General features: G+C 39.9%; 1 protein-coding gene and 1 long non-coding RNA gene across 5 annotated transcripts in view; one reads left to right on the forward strand and one right to left on the reverse strand.

Annotated features, from left to right (window-relative positions):
- PRKN (parkin RBR E3 ubiquitin protein ligase) overlaps window positions 1-19770 on the reverse strand; it is a 610775-nt gene that overhangs the window by 301325 nt on the left and 289680 nt on the right. For all 4 annotated transcript variants that reach the window (XM_083605872.1, XM_083605873.1, XM_083605874.1 and 1 more), the window contains exon 6: window positions 6407-6522. In XM_083605872.1, coding sequence (XP_083461998.1) covers window positions 6407-6522 — 116 coding nt within the window. The remainder of the gene's footprint in view (window positions 1-6406; window positions 6523-19770) is intronic.
- LOC310759091 overlaps window positions 1-19770 on the forward strand; it is an 84108-nt gene that overhangs the window by 1488 nt on the left and 62850 nt on the right. The window lies entirely within an intron of this gene.

The raw sequence follows: 19770 nt of genomic DNA on the forward strand, positions 1-19770 counted from the left end.
ATATATTCTAAAACAGTTCTGTAACTTTTACTACCATACAATGTTTATAGAGCATTTAAATTACAAGGCACTTAGTGGGAGGTAAGTCACTATAATTATGATCTATATATGAGTTGTCCAAGGCCATGCAATAAGAAAATGGCAGGGATGGGGTTTGAAGCCTATTCTCTATCCATTGGACTACAATGCCACTAAAAGAGTTCACTGATCTGTATAGGATGATTCTTCCAAGCACAATGATTGGTACCAGGTAGCATCTCTTTGATCTCTCCAACTGTCCACTGCCTAGGAACCTTTCAATGAGCATTACCCAAGAACACCAAGTGGAAATCACTCCTTTGAAAACACTGATACTTCAGAAACACTGCACTTCAACCTGAGTCCTAAGTAAAAACTTTTTAAAAGCAAGGTTCATAAATGGTTAAGCATAAAATTTGTAACTGACTGGAGCTGGCAGCCCACAATACAAGCCAGGCTTCTCCTGAAAGTTATGAACAGAGTGGAAGTGAAATGCACTAAAACATTTACTTGCACACCGACTGGTTTCAAAAGAAAGTTCATCCCTTACACTTGTCTGTGAAATACCCAGAATCAATTGCAAGTTTAGAAACATAGCGGAAGTTCAAAGGGGGTCTTTTTAGGATTCTTATAAAGATCTACAGAGAAACATGTTGAAAAATTAATAGTTAAGATAAGTTCCTGCTCCTATAGCCAACAAAGAATGAGCCACTGGGAAGCATTATTCACTTCCACAAATATGTGAAGGTGAAACTAAGAAGCGTGCCTGAGTTGCACTTTTTCGCCTCCCAGCTAGTTAATATTCCTTGTGTGCCATGTGTTTTAGATTGCAAGCCTGAGGGCAGGGAATGGCCTGATTCACAAGCCACACTAAGTGTGAACACATGAATATGTGGGATCTTAGGGAGCAGCTTGCAGCTGCTTTCTGCTCCCTGGCCCTTTTAGCTGCTGTGATGACTCAAGTCAAGGTTTAGCTTAAACATTTGGCTTAGATTGTTGCCGGAACCCAGGCTCATGGTTAAACCCTCTCCACACTAACCACAAGCTCAGCAGCTGCAGGCTCCTGTCTGGGAGTCATCATCTTATTACTGGTGTAAGTCATTCCGGGAGCTTATTTCGGCTGAAAGCAGGCTAAAATGGTTTTGAAGATAGATGAATATTTAATCTCAAAGTTTTCTTAGAGGTTTGGTTGTGGATACTAAGAAGTCTGGCATTGGGATGAAGGTGTGATCGTTTCCTTGAGAGGTTCAGAGAAAGAACGGCAGGAAAGGCAATGCTGCTCTATCACTGACAGTGAGTGTTTCAATGTACCAGCAGTGAAAGTAAGATAAAAAGACACGACAACGCATCTCACCCACAAGGGCTTCTAACACTTTCGGGAAGCCCTGCTGATATAACTGCTTGTGTGCAGATCCTACAGAGCATGCCAACGGAGAAAGGAAGGTCACTTAGAGATACCAAATCCACATTTCAAAGTACTAGCATCAATAAAAGGTCTTATCATGGGGTTTTGTAGGTAACTGAAAATAAGCATTAATAGCTGTGCACTCTGCTTTGATTGAACAGGTCTTTAAGACCTAAACCAATTAGTAACAATTCTTTGATGCTTAACTTGTCATTTCGCTTAATTGATTTTTTTAAAAAATCCCATTTATTTTGTAGGCGGATAAAAAGTGATATGTTTGGCTTTTCTCTAGGCAGACTAGTTCAAGTGGCTAAGCTCTTAGTACAATATTTTTCTGGAAATTTTCAAGGAAAACAAACACAGCAGCATGTAAGGCATATACAATTGAAAAGGACAAGTGATGGCCATGCTGGGTGGAGAAACTGTGGGAGGACGCACCTATGAAGAGAAGCTCTGAATGTATCACACCCTTAATCTGTGCAATTGTCTACTGAATCTTATAAAGCCAATCCCTCAGAAGTGAAATTACAGCAGAGATGTCTCCTTCCAAACATGTGGATAGCCTTTTAATTCATTAGCACTGCATTCTGAACCCAGCCAAAGAAAAAATGGTTCCTTGTTCGCTTTTACAACAGCATTCAATAGGCAACAGAATCAGACTTTAAAGGTCAGTCATTTTTAATGAGACAATAGGATGAGTTGAGACGACAGGCTTGATGTGTTGTGGTTTGGACTAATATGTTGGTGGGATCACATCCTAAACTAACAACAAAAGCAGTCTTCGTTTGAGCAGCTCATTCAGTATACCATGTCCATCAGCAGCCAATTCTGGATGTTTTAAGTTCAGGGTTTCTCAAATATCTTCCCACATGCATGAAAAGAATTTCCTGAGTTTCCTCAAATGAAGCTGCCCTGGTAGTGCTCTCTTTTCAGTTAGGGAATAAGCAAGCAATGGAATCCATGAAAAGCAAAAAAGGTCATCGAAAATAATTCACACTTCCCATGGCAATGTCTGGATCTCCCTAGCCTTTATATGAAAAACAAGGTTTAAATCCAACCCAGGGGCACTTTTCTTCACAGAATTTACACAGAAGTAGAGCTACAATTTAATCCTTCTAATCTATTGTCACATGCAAATGAATAAACAATGTCCACAAATCTGAGCCACTTACCTATTATAGTTTTCTTTCTGTAAAGCAGTCTGTAAAGAAAATACACACACACCCCCCCAATGCCAGTGGTAAAACACACACACAAGAACACCAACTGAGGGCAGATCCACACAGTACATTTAAAGTATGTTCAATACAAATTCAACACACATTGCAAACACACTGCATATATTACCCAGTTATTCACATAAACTATCAAAACTGCTAAAGTTTACCGGCATAATGTAAGAGGAAGTGACAACTGATGATCTATTCCTTTAGGGAACAATGACTTAGAAAACTCCTACATATTTGTGTAGTGGCAGTAAACTTATTTAACTATGAGGGTTAACTGCAACATGTTATATATATAGGGCTGCCTCTGAAGACGGTTTGGAAACTTCAGCTGGTGCAGAATTCAGCGACCAGGCCTTTGACTGATTAACATTCTATAGCCTTTTAAATGTGTTTGTGGGAGTGGGATTATTAGCTTGTTTTTGTTTTACTATGTATTTTTTGTTCTCATTTTGTATTTTTTACGTTGTAAACTGCCCTGTGATCTTTGGATGAAAGGCAATATAATAAATAAATAAATAAATAAATCCATCCATCCATCCTCACCTCAGTGGATTTCTGATTTTTCTTCTAATTCTGTTCACGATTGGAGATATAAGATTATCTCAGGGTGGATCCACCCCATATATTTAAAGGACATTGAATGCATGTTTAAAGAACATGACACACACCCCATTGAATCGTGGGGACTCTAGTTTCCTGCAAAGAACTGACATTTCCAATGCTCTTAAACTACAGTTCCCAGGATTCCATGGGCAAAGTCATGTATTTTAAATGTGCATTGGATATGCTTTAAATGTATACTTGGGATCTGCCCTGAATCTTACAAATGGGATGGGTTTGGGGTTTTTTTTACACCAGGCTATATTAATGTAATGGGATAAAAAATAGTCCTGTGCATTCCCCCCCCCCCCCAGTAGAAACCAACCTAGAGAAGCAAATAAGTGCCCTTCTTCTCACACACAACACATGGCTTGGGCATGGGAAAACTTAACCACCATGAGACACATTTCAATTTGGCTCGGTTTATAAGATAAACTCTAAAACCGTTGATATCAGTTTCTTAGTTTTTGTTTAATAATTACTGTTTTTAAAAGCAAAAAAATTATCTGGGGAAAGAGATAAAAATGTTCTTCTCCTGAAACACCACATGGCAACATTCTAGTACCCCAATATACATTGCAAGTGAGATTGAGGCAGTAAAACATTTCCCCACATACTGGTAGTGTACTTCTTATCAATGCCCCGGGAAGATTCCGACATGTCTCTGACATTCTGCATTTTCCTTAGAGCTCCCTTATCAACATACAACTGGTATTCAGACCTTACAGATTTGTAAAGACAATATGAATCAGCCTGAAATTATGCAGTTATGGAAAGCTTTCCACTTGTTTGAGGCTTGCCATCCTGGTTATCACTAGTAAAGTAAGGATCCCTTAAAACTTGGCAAATTGAGAAAAGATGAACAGAAGCTCTCATGATTCTTAATAAAATTCTCATTGGGGCAATTTTATTTTATGTTATTTTTCTGCCATGTTCAGGCTTATGAACTCTGGACTTTGCTTTTTTTTTAAAAGGTAACATGATAATATAAAACAATGAAAACTTCAATTTCCTAGGGATTTCTTCTTCTCTGGTAAATAAGGGTAAATTTCTTCTTCTCTGATAAATCCTATGTATATTTAATACCTGTGCATCTGTTGGAACACTAACAATACTAGTGCCTTGAGGAACTGTACACCACACAACCTGGTTCCTGAAAGATAACATGAGGCCCTTTTGCTCTCCCATATTGTTTTCATGTTGCTTAACACTGTTGTGATTTCTGAGCCTGATTTTCAAGTGCCTAGGGGTTATGCCAAACTCTTTTGATGCTTTTCTTTTAAAAATATATATTTTAAAAACCATTGGAAATAGTTGACAAAAATGTATTTCCTCTGGGACCACAATATTCAGTATTTGTTTTAAGTGCTTGCTGTTTGCTGAACCAGTTAGGACCATCTTTAAAATATCATCAACTTGCATGCTGCAAGAGAAAATGTGTGCATGTGTTAACAACTGACAATTCCCAGTTTTTCCTTCTGTTGCAGTTAAGCAGGAAGCACCAAAAGGCATTATACTTCATGGTATACCAACTCTGGATTTAGCTAGGGCTGCCATACGTCTAGATTTTCCGGGACATGTCCTGGAATTCGCCTCCAAAAATGGAACCCTGGATTATTTTTTGGAAATCGGGCAAAAAAAAGGGGTTAAATTGTGCCCAAAATGCCATTAGAAGCTCCAAAACTCAAATTATTGTAGCTTTTACTAAAAAAAAAAATGCCAAGCAACAACTTTGTCCTGATTTTCACTTTTAGCAAACCTGCTTAACAGAAATTGTAAAATTAAATCTGGGAATATGACTACATGCTTTCAAGTTCTCCAGCCCCTTGTTCGTTGCAGTTACCTTTTTCTGAACCTTTTGGAAAGAAAAATCTCTCTCTCTATTACTTGGATGGCAGACTATTTTTAATAAAAAGACCAACAGCTCCAACTCCTTTCCTCTATATTGCTTTTTAAAAATCAGATCTACCAAAACATAGACCCCACACAGATGACCAAATTATCCCAGGATGAGCTTTAGTACCCAAAAGTAACTTTTTTGTCTATATCATCCTAAAAAGCAGAGAGAAGGAATGTGTTCAATACTTTTTGTCCCAGCAGCTGGGTGACACTCTAGACCTAATGGACGGCACAAGCTATTGAAGTGATTCAGCATAGTGTGCCTGAAAGATGAATTGTAAGAGAGACAGATGACAGTTTTATAACTCTCAAATATCTGTGAAGTGATGGGCATCCCACTATTCTTTTCAAAGCTGACTTATCTTTTAACCTATCAGAAAGGCTCATTTTCTACAGCAAAGTACTGTCAGCAGACAGTCAAGGCAGCACCAGCAGCACAGCGAAACAGTTTAATGGACTATATTGTGTTGTGCTTGAGATGGAGAAAAAAATAACATCTATTTATTTTTAAACTGTGTATGCCTTTCCAGAAATTCTCTCTCCCTGTCCCTGCTCAAGACCACTTTAATCATTCAAGGCTTCATACATGCTAGTTTACAAAGTTGGGAGTATGTCTTGGGGCTCAACACTTTCCCTCTACCTCTCCTACCACACACTGGCTGAAGCATGAAGATATTGGCTTATATTAGGCCAGAGTTGTGGTTTCCTGGCTTGTTAATTGACACTAAGTATGGAACAGTTCCAGTATACAACTATAAACATGCTGTCTTTATGGACCTAATGGGGAACTCGAGCACAATACAAGCCTTGAACATTACACCCAAATCAGGATATGGTGTGAGGAAAGAGTGCTTTGATGCTAATTCCCAGGTTCATACACTGGGTTTATAAAACTTAAAATGATTCCCTGAACTGGACCACTGTCTCCTCCCAGATTTAAAAGTGGACCACTTGACATTATTATTATTTAAATGTTTTTATTCCAGAATTGCAAAAATGATCATTGCATGTGTACGCAACATTTGTGTCCCTAATAGATTGGATGAGGGAAAGCAATGTAATGCATATTGCCAATTGATTCAGTAGCAGGATCAACACAATGATTTCTGTTATAAAACCCCCAGAAACTCTATTGTGGAAAGTGTGATTCATATTCCATTGTAACAAAACAGAATTAAAATTAAGTAGCACACCCTAAAAATGCAGTCTTAGTATTGCCAGGATACTGTGCTTGGCATTCTTCAAGCTGACTTACCGAACATCTGTACAGGTTATACATGATATGCACCGACTATTTGTTGTAATGAGGTTCAGTGCCACAGATGTCTCACTGTCAGAGGTTGGGTGTGCTCCACATTTAAAGTAGAATTCCTGCAATATTGAAGAAGAGATAAAAGGAAGATTACATACTTGCACTTCATGTCCTCTCTTTATCTTAGTCGAAGTGAAGTCTGAGGCAGTAGATAAATCACTACTGCCAGTGGAAAAAGGGGATGCTCATTAGGAATGCTTTAGGAAGGATGCCTCACAGTATCTTTGTACAAGGTGTATATTTTGCTCTTTGGACATCATCTGAAGAAAGAGAATGCATTAGCACTTGCATAGATTCTGTGATGGTTTTCTTGCAGGAATGAGGGATTAATGGAGAACCAAACTGGTACAGAAATAAAAAGGTCCTGGATTCTACAAGGATTTATCCACATGCAGGAGGCTGTTTCCTCTCTCAGACCTTACTCACAAGAGTCTGTTGTTGAGTAGCGGATTTTCCCACATCCAGATGCTAATCAAGGTAACATATGTACACTTCCACTTCTAGCTTGGGAAGCATGTTAGAACCAAGGCAAGGCAGTACATGAATGCAGTGGAAGCTAAACCAGAGAATGAAAACTTGTGACGCTTCAGATGTTGCTGCCTTTAGCGCCCTTCAGCCCCAGCCAGCATAGGAAATGGTCAGGGGTGATGGGAGTTACGGCCCAAAAAATATCTGGAGGGCCATCAATTCCCTACCCTGGTCCAGGATTAATGAATTTCTGAGCTGAAATCCAGAGAATAGAAGGTATTGCCCTTTGACTAGGCAGAGACAGAAAGCCAGACTCCTAGACTCTTCCAGCTCTATTTCTATTAATACATTGTGAATAAAGCATAACTCTGTTGAAACCATCACCAAACACACCTTTAAGCTCTGAGAGTATCAAGAATCTGGTCTATAACCTTATATGGAAATACAAACAGAACATGAGCAGAAATGTTGCTTATCAAAAGAAGATGTTTATGTGGCTGTTTAACTATTGTAGAAGGAGTGGGGACACCCTCCTCCCAAAAAGACATTACAGAAGCATAAAAAGTTACCCAGTTAAAAAGTACATCACTGGAGAGCTTCTGTACAGTTCTGTACAAAGTGTTATAAACCCAACAGAATTATATCTACTGCTAAGGGTATGACAAAGTGTAAACAGAGGACATAAATATCCCAGCAACAAAGAACAGAGTTTACTGTCATGACACACTGTGCTGTGTGCTACATTTAATAAGGAATATACTTTTCTTGATGAAAGGGATTCTGCCCCCCGCCAATATATAGTTTACTGCCTCCATACTGGTTTTTGTTTTTTTACACAGTCATTTAATGTATAGCTAGCAAGCAGGTGTCAGGACTGGTCGTTGTCCTCTTCAGATCGCCACACAAACGCTTCTTGTTCTTTTATAACTTTTTTTTGTGTATCAACAAACAAACTTATAAATGGTTCTTATCTTTAACTATTCTTCCTCAGAGTCACTTCTTTCAGATACCCTCTGAGCTCTGCTTCTCCGTGACCAGCCACCCTCAAAATGGCAAAGGCGCCCTTCCCTTCGCTTTCCCGCTCTTTTTTCTAACCTCCTCACTAGAGCTGGCTTGTATCTCCCCTCCTCCGAATCTGAGCTAGAACTCTTGCCTTTCCTGTGAACATCCTGTCCCTCCCCGTTGTTCCTGTTGCTCTCTTCTATTAGATTCACTGCTCTCCTCCCCACCTTGGGGAAAACATTCTCCCTCTGGGAAACTGGAAACTTCTAACTCTAACTCTTCCCTGACAGTAGGAATGCAGCTCTATGGTATAATTTGATCCTATTCATTTCAACTAGGTATTTTCAAAATTTGTCAGACCTGTAAACAGCAAGAACCATTGCCAGGACAAACTCATGCCCACATTGTTCTTCATGATATGAATAACTTGCCGACTGCACTACATCATGTTGCATTGAAAACAACTGATGGACCAGAACAGATATATTATAGTGGTGTTGACTACTGGAGTCTGACAATGCATCGCATGAACATTTGCTTCTCCCCCAAAATAAAATATTGTGATGTGAAAAACAACACCCCCCTTTTCTGAGTATTTTATAAAAACAGATAATTTAAGTCTGTCTTGCAAAGTGGTGATTCAATCATGACCAAAAGAAGTGTTTTAGAATATTGTAGAATATTATTATTGTGCTGTTCTTTCTGAATTCCAACTTGAAATTGAGTCTAAGAGTCTAAGAAAAAGTCTAATGCTGCGAAAACCCAGTAAAAAGGATAAAAGAATGAAAGCACACAATCTCTTCCTTTCCTTCTATTTTGCCCTAATAACATTTATCTGGATATTTATCAAGACTTTGGGATCACTGACTTTGGGATTTGGTGTCAATACTAATGGTTAATGACTTGCAGTTTCACCAAAATGCACATAAAATCTGTGTTCACACATTGCTATCACCTACATTTCCTTGAACATCTTTTTTTTATTCCTGCAGGGGTGTAATACCACTGGTAAAGATATGGTTCTGTATCATGAACCTGATATGAATTTTAAAGTTGGAGAATTTAAAAAGACAACTTTCTCCAATAATTTGTCCTTCTGCCATTATTATTAAAATTATACATCTGTTAAGAATAATTTAGATATTTGTAGGCTACAATCCTATGCACTCACTTAAATGGGAATAACTATCATGGAACTTGATGTGGCTTACTTCTGAGTAAGGTAAAAGGTAAAGCTAAAGGACCCCTGGATGGTTAAGTCCAGTCAAATTCAACTATGGGGTGCGGAGCTTATCTCCGCTTTCAGGCCGAGGGAGCTGGTGTTTGTCTGCATGCAGTTTTTCCGGGTCACGTGGCCAGCATGACAAAACCACTTCTGGTGTATGGAATACTGTGACAAGTGCCAGAGTGCATGGAAACACTGTTTACCTTCCCACCACAGCAGTACCTATTTATCTACTCACGCTGGTATGCTTTCAAACTGTAGGATGCACTGTTAATGTCATTCCCATGGCAAGAGTGGAGCTAATGGCCCTCGAGTCCCTTTCAGATAAACAGATTTGTAACAGAATACGCTGTAACTACGGTGAACTGCTAGACATTTAATCATTAATATGATTTAGATATGAAGTTTAAATTGATATAATGTGGGTCTAGTTTCTGGGGAGTTACAGAGCAATCCTAAGTGGGGTTGGGGAGCAGTGCAGGGATGGATCCATTGCTGAATCACAAGCCCTGTGAGCTTGCACCAGGCAAAACAGAACAGGTGTGTGTAAGAGCAGTTTTTCTTTCTTTTTTACTATGCCAGCTCCAGGCTGGCATAGCTGAGGGAACAAAGAATTGAGTCCCTTGGGGGATGCAAAGGCTTTGAGTGCAGCAGATCCCCATCTCTCAAATGTGCCATATAATGGCTTTCTGCCTACTTCTGCTGGCAAGAGAACCACTAGCAGTAACTTTCCACCTGTCTGGGCACAGCTGAGGCCTCTGCCATCAGAAACATTCCTTTCCACTGGATAGGTATCATTCTGCAATATTAAGCCCTTTCTATCATCAACACCATTGGCGGAGTTTCCTGCTACGCCCAAAGCAATTCCCACCGAACCTGTGCTATTATTTCCGACAAGCTTCTTTTATTAGCAGGGAAGGAAATTATGACACGTAAGAAGCTACCACATTTCTTACACATGGATATTCCATTAAGTTGTAGTTAGCTACATTGCTGTCTCCAGAGACCAGATATTATAACTTTCATCATTAGTAATTAATCTGCATTTTGGAAAAAATGTTGCTAATTATTTTTGAATTCTAATTGTGTGTGCTCTTTGTGTAGAATGCTGTGCAAGTTATTAACAGAAAGGAAATTATTAGTTCTTGTAAAGCAGCCAATAGATGTACGTTGTGTGCAGAATCCTTTTTTGTTTGTTTTTAAAGGACAATATTGCCATAAAAAGCATGATTACCAAATATACAAGTAACATTTCTCCCCAAAATTAAATCCAGATAATATTTGTTTGCTGATTAACAGGCTGGCTACAAACCTCAAAGAACTTAATCCATTGTAGTACAGTTAACTCTCAAACTATCCAGCCTCTTGGTCTGTATGCAGTTAGCATTTTGCTTCAATGAAGTAACCCTCTATTTTCTATGCAGTACTTCGAAGAACAGGCTAACATGCTAGAAGTGTGTGTGTGTGTGTGTGTGAAAGAGAGAGAGAGAGAGAGAGACAGAGAGACAGAGAGAGAGAGAACTCACCCATCAACTCTCCCTCTAGCTTGATTCAAAATACCCGCTGTTAAACAACCTATTTTTTGAAACACTTATAACAGATTTGTTTGACTTTCAAGCCTGTTCCAATACTCAGTCCTGTCATGCTCCCATCCCTAAGACACAGGGAGGGTTCAAGTCTAAGACTCACTCCCTTATCCCATCCCCACCTACCACTGAAGTCAAGCCCTCCTGGTCACCTTTGGGGCATCACACCTGAGACCCCCAAAGAGTCTCTTTCAGACTTAGTTTATTATCCAAAGCCTCATGCACCGAGTCGGGGAAAAGGAAGTATGATTAAATTGCATGTAGAATCATAACTTCCCCTCTGTGGCCTAGCACCTCATTCAGAAATATTTTTTAAAGTGTTCTCATACATTTCTCACCCCCGCTCCCCGTTCGCTCTCTCCCACAAAGGTCAGAGTTGATCTATTAACTGAGACCAAGCGTACTGGATCTGGACAGCCTTGATGAAGAACTGGCAAAGGAGTCTGAGCCCAAAGAGCTTTTATCATGAATAGCAGGTCTTTTCTCCGACTTCGCCAGAGGCATTCTGAAAAGGGCAGTGGGTTCAGTCAGTCAGCACACAGACAGAAAGCAGATATTGGAGAGAGACACTCACATTGCTCTATTGTCAGTGGTCATATTCAATTTTTTGTGCACTTTCAAAGGCTTTATATTGAGCTACCCAAGAACTTATTGCTGCCCGCTTACTTGGAAATGCTTTGACTAAACTTGGAGATATACATTATTATCAGCAGTAATAGTACAACTTGTTATGTAACATTTTTGCCCACCTGAGTCACTGTATTCCCTCTCACTACATCAAGAATGGGAAATCTGGTGCTCTTCAGATGTTGTCAGACTACAGCTCCCACCTTCAGTGATGATGGGCCATGCTGGTGGGACTTGGAGTCCTGCAATATCTGGAGGACCAGAGGTTTCCTAGTTCCTTCCTACATTTTTTTCAAATGAAATTTTGTGGAATTTCACAAATTTAGCAACGGGGCAAGGAGAGTGTCTTGGGGCAACAAGAATTTTTAAAAAATACTTCTGCCTCAAAACAGCTTACAATCTCAAATAAAAAACAACTCTGGTCAGCAACCTTGCAGCTGCATTTTGAACCATGCTCTCTGGAACCCTGCCCACCATGGCTAATTCAAGCTAGAGGGGGTGGGGGTTATCTTTTGGGAAGCCCTCCATGCACCCTGAGGTACTTGACAACTACTGATCACCTCCTAGGCCATGTTCAACATCCTTTTAATGTACAAAGCCCTGAACAACTCAGTCATGTTACCTGAAAGACCACCTGGACTGTAAGAGCATTTATACCACCTGGAGAAATTCTACTTGTGCTATCACACCATACAGAGTCTCATAAGGCAGTGACCCAAAAACGGGCATTTTCTGCTGTGGCCCCTGTAACTGTAGAATGCTTTTCCCTCTCTGCCTTATATGAAGCAGCAATTGTGAATTGTTTCAAACATCTTTTGAAGACTTATCTTTTTGCCCATGCTTTCCTTGATCCACAAGAAGGGACCCTGGTTTATGTGTCTGAATTTCTGTTCCATTTGCTTTCATATTTCTGTATTATTGCTTTGAGCTTCTGTTTTTCCTTGAATGATTTATTGCTTATATTTTAGACTCTGCACCATTGGATATTTTTGAAATATTAAGCAGTTTACTAAGCCTTTTAAATAAATGAAGTGTCTGCTACAGAGAGGTTTTGGACACGATTCTCCTGGGGAAGAGTCATTAGCTCAGTGGCAGAGCATCTGCTTTGCATGGAGAAGGTCTCACTCAATTCCTGGCATCTCCAGGAAGGGCCAAGAGAGACCTCTTTCTGAAACCCTGGAGAAGCACAACAGCCCTATTTAGTGTAAGCATCCTGTGATGGTTCATCCCAGTCCTCCTCTCTAGACAAGTTATACCACAAAAATATATTTCCCCCCTCTCTCTCTACCAGCATCGTTTGATGTAGTTAGAAAAATTGAAGCCATGATTAAATCCATTTTCAACTGTCCGCACCCTCCTTTTGCATACCTGGGCAATATGACAGAAAAATTGCAAAACCATAGCTAGAGGTCATAGTTTGTTGAATCCAGCCTGAATTATTTGAGGAGGTAAGTGCCAGCAATAAAATTTAGGTCACGATTCATCCTAGCTGTATTGAACCCAACCCACTGTATTAACATATAGATTGTTAAAGATATGTATGGTCTAATATGAGCTACAAATAAAGCTTGGCATCAAAGAAGCTATTTAAAATGTATCTCCATCATCTTATGCTAGACATCACTGCTGATTTTCAGGTCTTACATGTATATATCAGCCCTCAAAGTAGAATCCAACTGTTCAATTTTATTATCAAGTGTTTCCTGTAGAGAAACCATCCATTCCTCCAGGCTTAATTTCCACAGGCAATCAGATTTGAATTTGTATGCCAATTTAAGACTCCAAAGGGGCTCCATGAAGGAAAAGTTCAAATACACTAACAGACTGAGTCCTCTGGCAATGTCTCACTTAGAAGAGGAAAAGAAACACTTTATTGTCAGATCTGTGTGCTCTTCCCTTTTCAAACAAACTAACCAAGCCTTCACGAATAAGCCACTGATCAAAGCCACATAATAATTACACAAGTACACTAAAATAGGAAAGGAAACTATAACATTGGTGAACTGATCTACACGACAACGCGTATCCATATAATCATATTTCTCAAAGAGACTCCAGTGAACATAATCTAGAAAAAAAACTTAATACATGCAATGCCATCCAGCCATTTTCCTCCACCCATCTCCAGCTGCCTTGTATCCCTGGAATAACTAGTCACAATAATTCAAACTGTATCAGAGACAGTGAATCTGGGATTGCATATAAATTCAAAGTCTTTTACGTTAATTTGACAATCAGGGTGTGTTATTTCATCTAGTTCAGAGGGGTTTACAAAGGAAACAAACAAACAAAAACCCATGATGTATGCTTTTTAAAAATGGGCAGAGAAACTTCTGCAGACTATGCTAACCAGCAGTTTTTGATACTGTGGCCTTTGATGACATACCACTCTGTTTTCATAGTTCCAGCAAAAGGAGTTTTTCTGTTAGATCAGGCATGGGAAACGTGTGGACTACAACTCCCACCATCCTTGACTATTTGCCATGCTGGCTGGGAATGATGATAGTTAAGAGTCCAACTATACTTGTTCCCCATTACTGTTCTAGATAAACCAGAAAGTATGCTAGGTGGATTGCATTCAGTTTAGGGGGACAGATAAGTTATTACTCAAACCTGGTACAAGAAGGTTTTCAGTATGTCCTTATGAGTGGGTATCTGACTCATGTCTTCTGATGCCAATAACTCTTCACTTTATTCAACTGTGTAACCCATACCCACCCACCCACCCACCCACCCATATTGCTAATTTAAAATTAATAAATAAAATAGGATAAACCCTACAATAGTAGGGATCATGTATGATTGTTTGAAAAGACAAATATCCCAGTGATGTTCTTTTCAGTTCTTAGAACAGTTCAAAATTGTCATTTCAAAATTTATTAGCATTGTACAAAAGACAATGCATATTTTATGAAAGAGAAAATTGGGTTTTTTTGTTATATCATACTTTTTTGCTGGACTGGGAATGACTTTGACTTCTATCAAAGTTTTGCTTAATGGGAAAATATTGTATTACTTGTCTTCCCCTTTTTATTCTTTTCTTCCAAGATTTCTTTCAATATGGTCAGAAGTAATCTTACTTCAAGGTGTGTGTGTATTTCTACCATGGCAGAATATTCATTTTATATAGCACATCATGAGGCCCTAGAATTATTAACAAAATTGACTTTTCTTGTTGAAAAGCAGGGGTAAGAATATTTCCCCCTTACTATTATTCTAATTCACTCTGTCCTATATCTGGTGCTCCTAGGTCAGTGAAATCCTATACAGATCTACTTAGTAAGCTCCACTGAATATAACTGAACTTACCAGTGCTTTTTTTCTAAAAATAAATGTTTAGGGGTATTCTCATTTTGACTCAAGAAAATCACCATTTTATAGTTCAAATCAGGAAAAAATAAATACAGTAAATGGACAAAAGTACCAAGATTCACAAAATGTTTAGGGGTATGCGTACCCCCGCGTACCTCCAGAAAAAAAGCACTGGAACTTATGCCCTAGTAAGTGTACAAAGGATTGCAGCCTTTGGGGTGAAATTCCATACTGAGTTACCTGGAAGTCATATTGAATTCAACAGGGCTTACTTCTGAGTAGCCTTATACAACACAATCGAAACCCAAGGTCCACAGGGATGAGATGATTTTGGTTTAGTGAATCTTGGGCATTCCTACCTGAGCCAGGCTGTAAGTCTCTTACTCCAGCACAGATCAAGATCTTCTGAATGAGCAAGCTCCTTAAAATGGCATAATTTATGTCAGTGTAAACCCCAAAATGAATATTCAAGGGATGTGGTGAAGGCAGGACAGGGCAAGGGGAGACTTACACTGATTCCAAACCCTGTTCAGCTTGATTGTGTGACCTAGGTCCAATCCTTGAAACCTAGGACCTATACTTACCTGGTGGCTCAACCTGGGGCTCCTAAATGGAGTTTGGGATAAGGGTAACTTACACCGGTATAAATTACACTGGCCTAAGTTACACCAGCTTCCTATAGTTAGAACTGCTGTTAGTCATGTTCAAACATACCACTGCACATTGGTAAAAGACCACCCCAATATAATCTTGATACAATAGCAGCCAATCACATCAAATTTGCTTTTTATTTTCTAGCTCATATCAGTAAAAACTGCATGCACTCTCACACACAAAAAATGATATTACATACAGCATCAATATTTCTTCTTTTTCTTTTGCAGTTTATCATTGTGCATGTCTGCTTTGGTAATGTACTGGGGGAGGTTTGCAAAGTAGGAAAAGGAACTGTAGCAAACTATCCATTCACAGTGTTTTCCACAAAAATTGCAAAACAACAACAAAGGATAATTCCTAATATTCCACTTCAGAAGCAAGGCCAGCTGAAACTCCAGAATGCTGCAATAAATTTGGATCAGAATTTCAGGAGCATCCTTAGAGAAAGGAGCCACGAAATCACTGTATAATTTATATTAGGTAGGAAGTGTATTACCAGAACAGTTCAACTTCATATATAAATTGTAAAGGTAGTCGGCTGCTTAGAGTTTACTGGGGATTTTATTTCAACAGATAAGCTCATTGCTCTGCTGAGACACATAGTATCAGGTTCTTATATAATTGCTTGAGATATTTTATCCATCACATATAATGAAATCACCCTGTGGAAACAAAATCCCTTTCCTCAAATCTCCAGCTGCTACTGAATGAGACCAGCAGTCTTTGGCTATCACAGCAAACTCTTTAAAGTTGCTCAGATGTCTCTCTCTCTCTTTTTTTAAGGCAAGTAGCATTTACGTTTTAGAGTAAGTAACTGCCAAGCATGGGAAATCTAATGCGGAAAGAACAAGGGCAAACCCCCACACACCTGTATGTTCACACCCATCTCAGAACAAAGAACATTTCCAGGCAACGTGCATATAGCACACATGGAACAAAGCAACATTGCCATTGCAAGCCAATGCTGCCATTGTCAAGAAGGAAATGCCTATAGGAGGTAAGCTCCCAGAGAATCATAACTTCTTTAAAATAGTAATTAAAGACAAAACAACCAATCAGCAAATGTATGAATGAAGTTCAAGAATACAAAAAAGGCAAGGTCTAGTGGAAATTCTAAAGTATTGATCCATTAAAATAAACAAACACATTTTTTAAAAGAAGAAGAAGAGGGGCTTCCACACATACCAGAAAACAATTTGAAGGCATTCCCATAAATGGGTGGCAAGCTCAGAAACAGCACAGATCCATTTTCCACTGTGGCATTTCCCAGAGTTAATTAGAGCCTTCAAAATCCTTTTGGGGAAGTGTTTGCTTGAGCAGCAATTACCAACCAGAATAATGGATGAAAAATATATGAAGATTTAAGTTAATAAGATATACTACAGTGAACATTATGGATAAAATTTTGAATTCTAAGGGGCTTCTTAAGAGTGTTCTCCAAAGATGCAGACTCATTTCTGAATCAAGCTGGGTGGGGAGTTAATACTAAAATTTACTTATTTAAAGCATTATTTTTTATCTTGCTGTTCAGATGAAAATAGGTAGAGTGGCTCACAATTTTTTCTCCATGTTGCAAGTTCAATGTTGCAGTTCAGATTCTCTGCCTTCAGGCTTGCAGTCTAAAAGGCATGGAACAAAAGGAAGAGAGTTTGGAAGATGGGAAGAAACAAGCTCAGACACTAGCCTCTGTTACGAAGTGCCTGCAATGACTAGCTGGAATGGAACAATTCTGAAAGAAGTAGCCAAAGGTTACTGGTGTTTCAGCAGTAGCAATGGAAACTCATCACACCCTTCCACATATCTTGATGTGCATTGGTGAAGCTGGTCTCTTAGCTGATCCAATAGAATTCACCCATGGCATTCAGGCATTAATAGCAGGCACCACCTCCGTGTGAACATCTTCATCATGAGCATGGTTTGTTCCAGCTTCGTGGCTATTTTTCAAAATTACAAATAGCCCTTCCTAATAGCTTATATTTGAGCTGGATACTCTGCCCATTCCTAGCTCTCAGGCAGGCCTGAGCAGAAGGCTTCCCCACTGAGTAATCTCGGATTAACAGTAGCCTTGTCCAGCTAGCTAGGCCTGGTAGCTCCTGTCTGCCTCTCCTATCTCCTCTGCTCCTGTGGTTGATGGGGTGAGGCTCTCACAGCCAGAAGTGAGCCCAGACTCCTTGTGTAGAAACCTCTTGTCTTCCAGCTGGAATCTTGGGGCCCGAAAGTTCTGCAGGAATGAGCTTCCTCTGTGGAAGTGGCATAGTGGGCTGCTTCCTGCACTCCCTATCCAAGGAGACCCTTGATTCAAAGTCAGGAGTGAACTGTCACTATGTTGAAGATGCTGCACTTCCACAGTATAGTGGAAGGGTGTGTTCTGTACCTCTTCCATAACCTTGCTATGTTTCCAGCCTGCTATTTTTATTTTTACCACTGTGCTTTTAAATTGTACAAGAGGGTGGCAACAGAGGGATGGAGGGCTCCATCCATCCTCCACTAACCTCATTTAGGAGCAAAGCACAGGCTATAATTTTGCCTTTTTGGAAGCAGACAAATAACTTGGGGCTAATTTATAAGGCAGGCACAGTCAAATCCAACTGGCAATTGTTACTAGGAGGAACAAGAACCGTTGCCAAAGCTGCAGACATTCACTGTTGCAAACAACAATGAACCAGTGTGAAAAAAATATTAAGATTTTAGGGTTTTTTCTTTCAGGGAATATTCTCTGCCCAAATCCCTTTTCACATTAAAAATGCTTATTGGACAATATGAGGCCCAGGCATAAACACAACTGAGCGTACCAATTAGGTTCAGCTTTCTGACATATGACAGCTTTCCAGTTTGACTTGGGTCCTAAACTAGTTGCCCAAATACTTGCCAGTGAGGATGACTATAAGAACAATAACACAATGACTCCTGCCCTTTCATAAGATGAGACATGTTATGCACCAGTCCTCAGCTTGGATCAAGATCAAATTAACAAGCTGCACCACAGTCTCCAAGTCCCAGCCCAGCAGCAGGTCAGGTTGACACTACTTCGCTTTCATAAATACTTTTTGAAAGATAAACGTAATCAAACACAGTCCAAAAATCTGAACATAGACTTTTTCCTGCTAATGCTCCAAGACTTCAAAACTCCCAGAGCATTCATTCACACACCGTGCCTTAAAAGCTCCAGAAAGAGCTGTTACAGTAAGCTGTATCATTGATCAGGAGATTAATGGCAGATTGGCATAACAGGCTACCCAGGCTCCAAAAGCAGCTGTTACAGACCACTGACATGATAGACTGTGGATAACAGGCCACCCAGAGTCTATTTTCTTTCCTCACTATAAAATTTCAAGCCATGGCAGAGCCCTTCAAGGATGCGTTGAGGCATAGTGACACTGGAAACACTTCGGTGCACTTCCAAGTATCCTTTCAAGCTCCTTGGCCAGCACTTTAAGTGATCTCACTGACACGGAAGCCGTTCTGAATGGGTCATTTTCACTTATTTACCCACAATGTTAGCCTTTATTTGGCACATTACCTAAAGCCAGCCACTTAATTCGAAAGAGTCCCACTGACATTAACAGAGTTACTAGCGTATTTTACAAACCTCAGCCCCCCCAAGTTGAATATGCTAAGCCACTTGAAATAATGCCAAATTGGCATTTGCAAAACCACAGGGAAGGGAGGGACCAGGGCAGGGCATTCCTCTGCCACTCTACTCTGACCCATGCCTTTCAAAGGACAGAGAAAAGGAGAAGGAAAGTCTCCTTCCCACCTGTCACCTGACCCTCTGCTATGACTGATGCCTCCAAGCAGACTGGAGGTACTTTGACCAGACAGTGGAGATAACACACAGTCATGGTCCAGGTGGTCAGGTGCTTAAAGCTGGACTGATGGGGAGGTTTGGACGAGTTGGCTGTGCTGCAATGCTTTTTCAGGAGGGGTAGATCCTGTGTCCCTGATCCACCATATGGACAGCCAAATGCACCAAAAAGCACATAATTTTAATGTACAACATAAATTGAGATGTAGCCTAAATTCAGGTGCTACCTGGGGTCCTCATATGGTGGAGCAGCAGCATATAATCCTCTCCATGATGTAGATGATAGCATACATGTCAGGGCCTCCACATAAATGTCTAATTGCACCATTATCCTAGTCACACCATTTCTCTAACTCAAAAAGGAAAAAAAAATGGAATTGTGAGGCAGAGAGGGGGGAAGTACAGTAATGAAACCCTGCATGATGTTTCCGAAGAACCCCTAGCTCATATGCTGTACCATCTGTTTAAGGGAGAGGCACACTGTTCCACAAAGGGCCATAGCTCATTGGTAGAACACCTGCCTTGTATGCAGAACACTCAAGTCTCCAGATAAGGCTGGGGAAGACCCCTGCCTGAAATCCCAGAGAGCTATTTTCAGTCCGTAGACAACACTGAGCTAGATAGA

The sequence above is a fragment of the Podarcis filfolensis genome (assembly GCF_964270895.1).
Source record: "Podarcis filfolensis genome assembly, chromosome: 3".
NCBI classification, from domain to species: Eukaryota; Metazoa; Chordata; class Lepidosauria; order Squamata; family Lacertidae; genus Podarcis; species Podarcis filfolensis.